Source organism: Buceros rhinoceros, unplaced genomic scaffold, assembly GCF_000710305.1.
Source record: "Buceros rhinoceros silvestris isolate BGI_N320 unplaced genomic scaffold, ASM71030v1 scaffold3478, whole genome shotgun sequence".
Lineage (NCBI taxonomy): Eukaryota > Metazoa > Chordata > Aves > Bucerotiformes > Bucerotidae > Buceros > Buceros rhinoceros.
This window is the reverse complement of record NW_010426200.1, coordinates 39,998-41,116: the sequence shown is the minus strand read 5'-3', so window position 1 is coordinate 41,116 and position 1,119 is coordinate 39,998. Positions and strand designations below refer to the sequence as shown.

Below are 1,119 nucleotides of genomic sequence, written 5' to 3'. Positions count from 1 at the left end.
CATGTAGGTGTGGTGCTGAGGGACATGGTTTAGGGACCCTGTCAGTGCAGGGTGAACGGTTGAGCTTGATGATCTTAAAGGTCTCTTCCAGCCAGATGATTCTGTGATTCTGTGAGTCCTCCTCATCGGCTGCAGGTGGAGATCTGCTCTGCCATGGACCTCCATGGACTGCAGGTGGATATGCCATGAGGCAGGAAAGGTCTCCCCCTGCTTTGTTTTCGGGGAAGTGTCAGGCCTGGCTAGTCCAGCCTGAACAAACATTTGCAAAGTGCAAAGTTTGCCAGGGAAGATGTCACTGATCTTTAAGGCTGGGCTGTGTTTTGGTGTGAGAACACAGCCTGGGACACCACTTCTGGGTCATTGTGATCCCTGAACTGTCTCCTGAGCACCATCTGCTTTCCCCCTTCCTTTAGAGAGCACCAGCGGAAGAGATCACGTATGAGACGCTGAAGAAGGCAATAGGTGAGCAAGGGAGCCAGCCACGGGAGGGAGAGATGGAGGCTGGCATGGTGGTGCTGTCACCCCTGTGTCTTGTGCGTGCACACCATGGGTGGACGAGTCCCCAGCACCACAGCAGCACTGCACCCAGCTTGTACCTCTGTGGTGTCCATGGCGGGGCTGGACTGAAGCCAGATGTTCCTTGAGATCCCTCCTTGGCTTTCTTGTGGTGCCCAAGTCCATGGTGTCTGCTGGGGAGGTGGGGATGAGGTGGTGGCTGGGGAGCAGTTGGGATCCGTATCCCCTCTGTTTCAGTAGACAGCGTCGCTGTGGAGGAGCAGGAGCGGGAGCGGAGGCGGCAAGTGGTGGAGAAGTTTCAGAAAGCTCCATTTGAGGAGATCGCTGCCCACTGCGGTGCCCGGGTGAGTTGGGGACGCTGCGGCCAGGCCGCCCTCCCCCCGCTCCGGTGAGCGGGGTGGTTGTTCCACCATGGTCCCTTGGTACAGCCCCGCTCATACGGCCTCTGTGTCTGTTCCAGGCGACGCTGCTGCAGAGCAAACTCAACCAGATCTTCGAGATCACCATACGGTGAGTCAGGGTGGTGGCCGAGCATCCCAAAACCTGCTGCTGGAGCAGGGTGTGCCTGAGCGCAGCGCTGGCTTGTGGGCCAGCGGGAGGCAC

General features: G+C 58.5%; 1 protein-coding gene across 1 annotated transcript in view; it reads left to right on the top strand.

Annotated features, from left to right (window-relative positions):
- EFR3B (EFR3 homolog B (S. cerevisiae)) overlaps positions 1-1,119 on the top strand; it is a gene marked incomplete at its 5' end in the record, with an annotated part of 12,834 nt that overhangs the window by 11,266 nt on the left and 449 nt on the right. Inside the window, 3 exons of the mRNA XM_010141402.1 lie at positions 414-462; positions 754-860; positions 977-1,026. Coding sequence (XP_010139704.1) covers positions 414-462; positions 754-860; positions 977-1,026 — 206 coding nt within the window. The remainder of the gene's footprint in view (positions 1-413; positions 463-753; positions 861-976; positions 1,027-1,119) is intronic.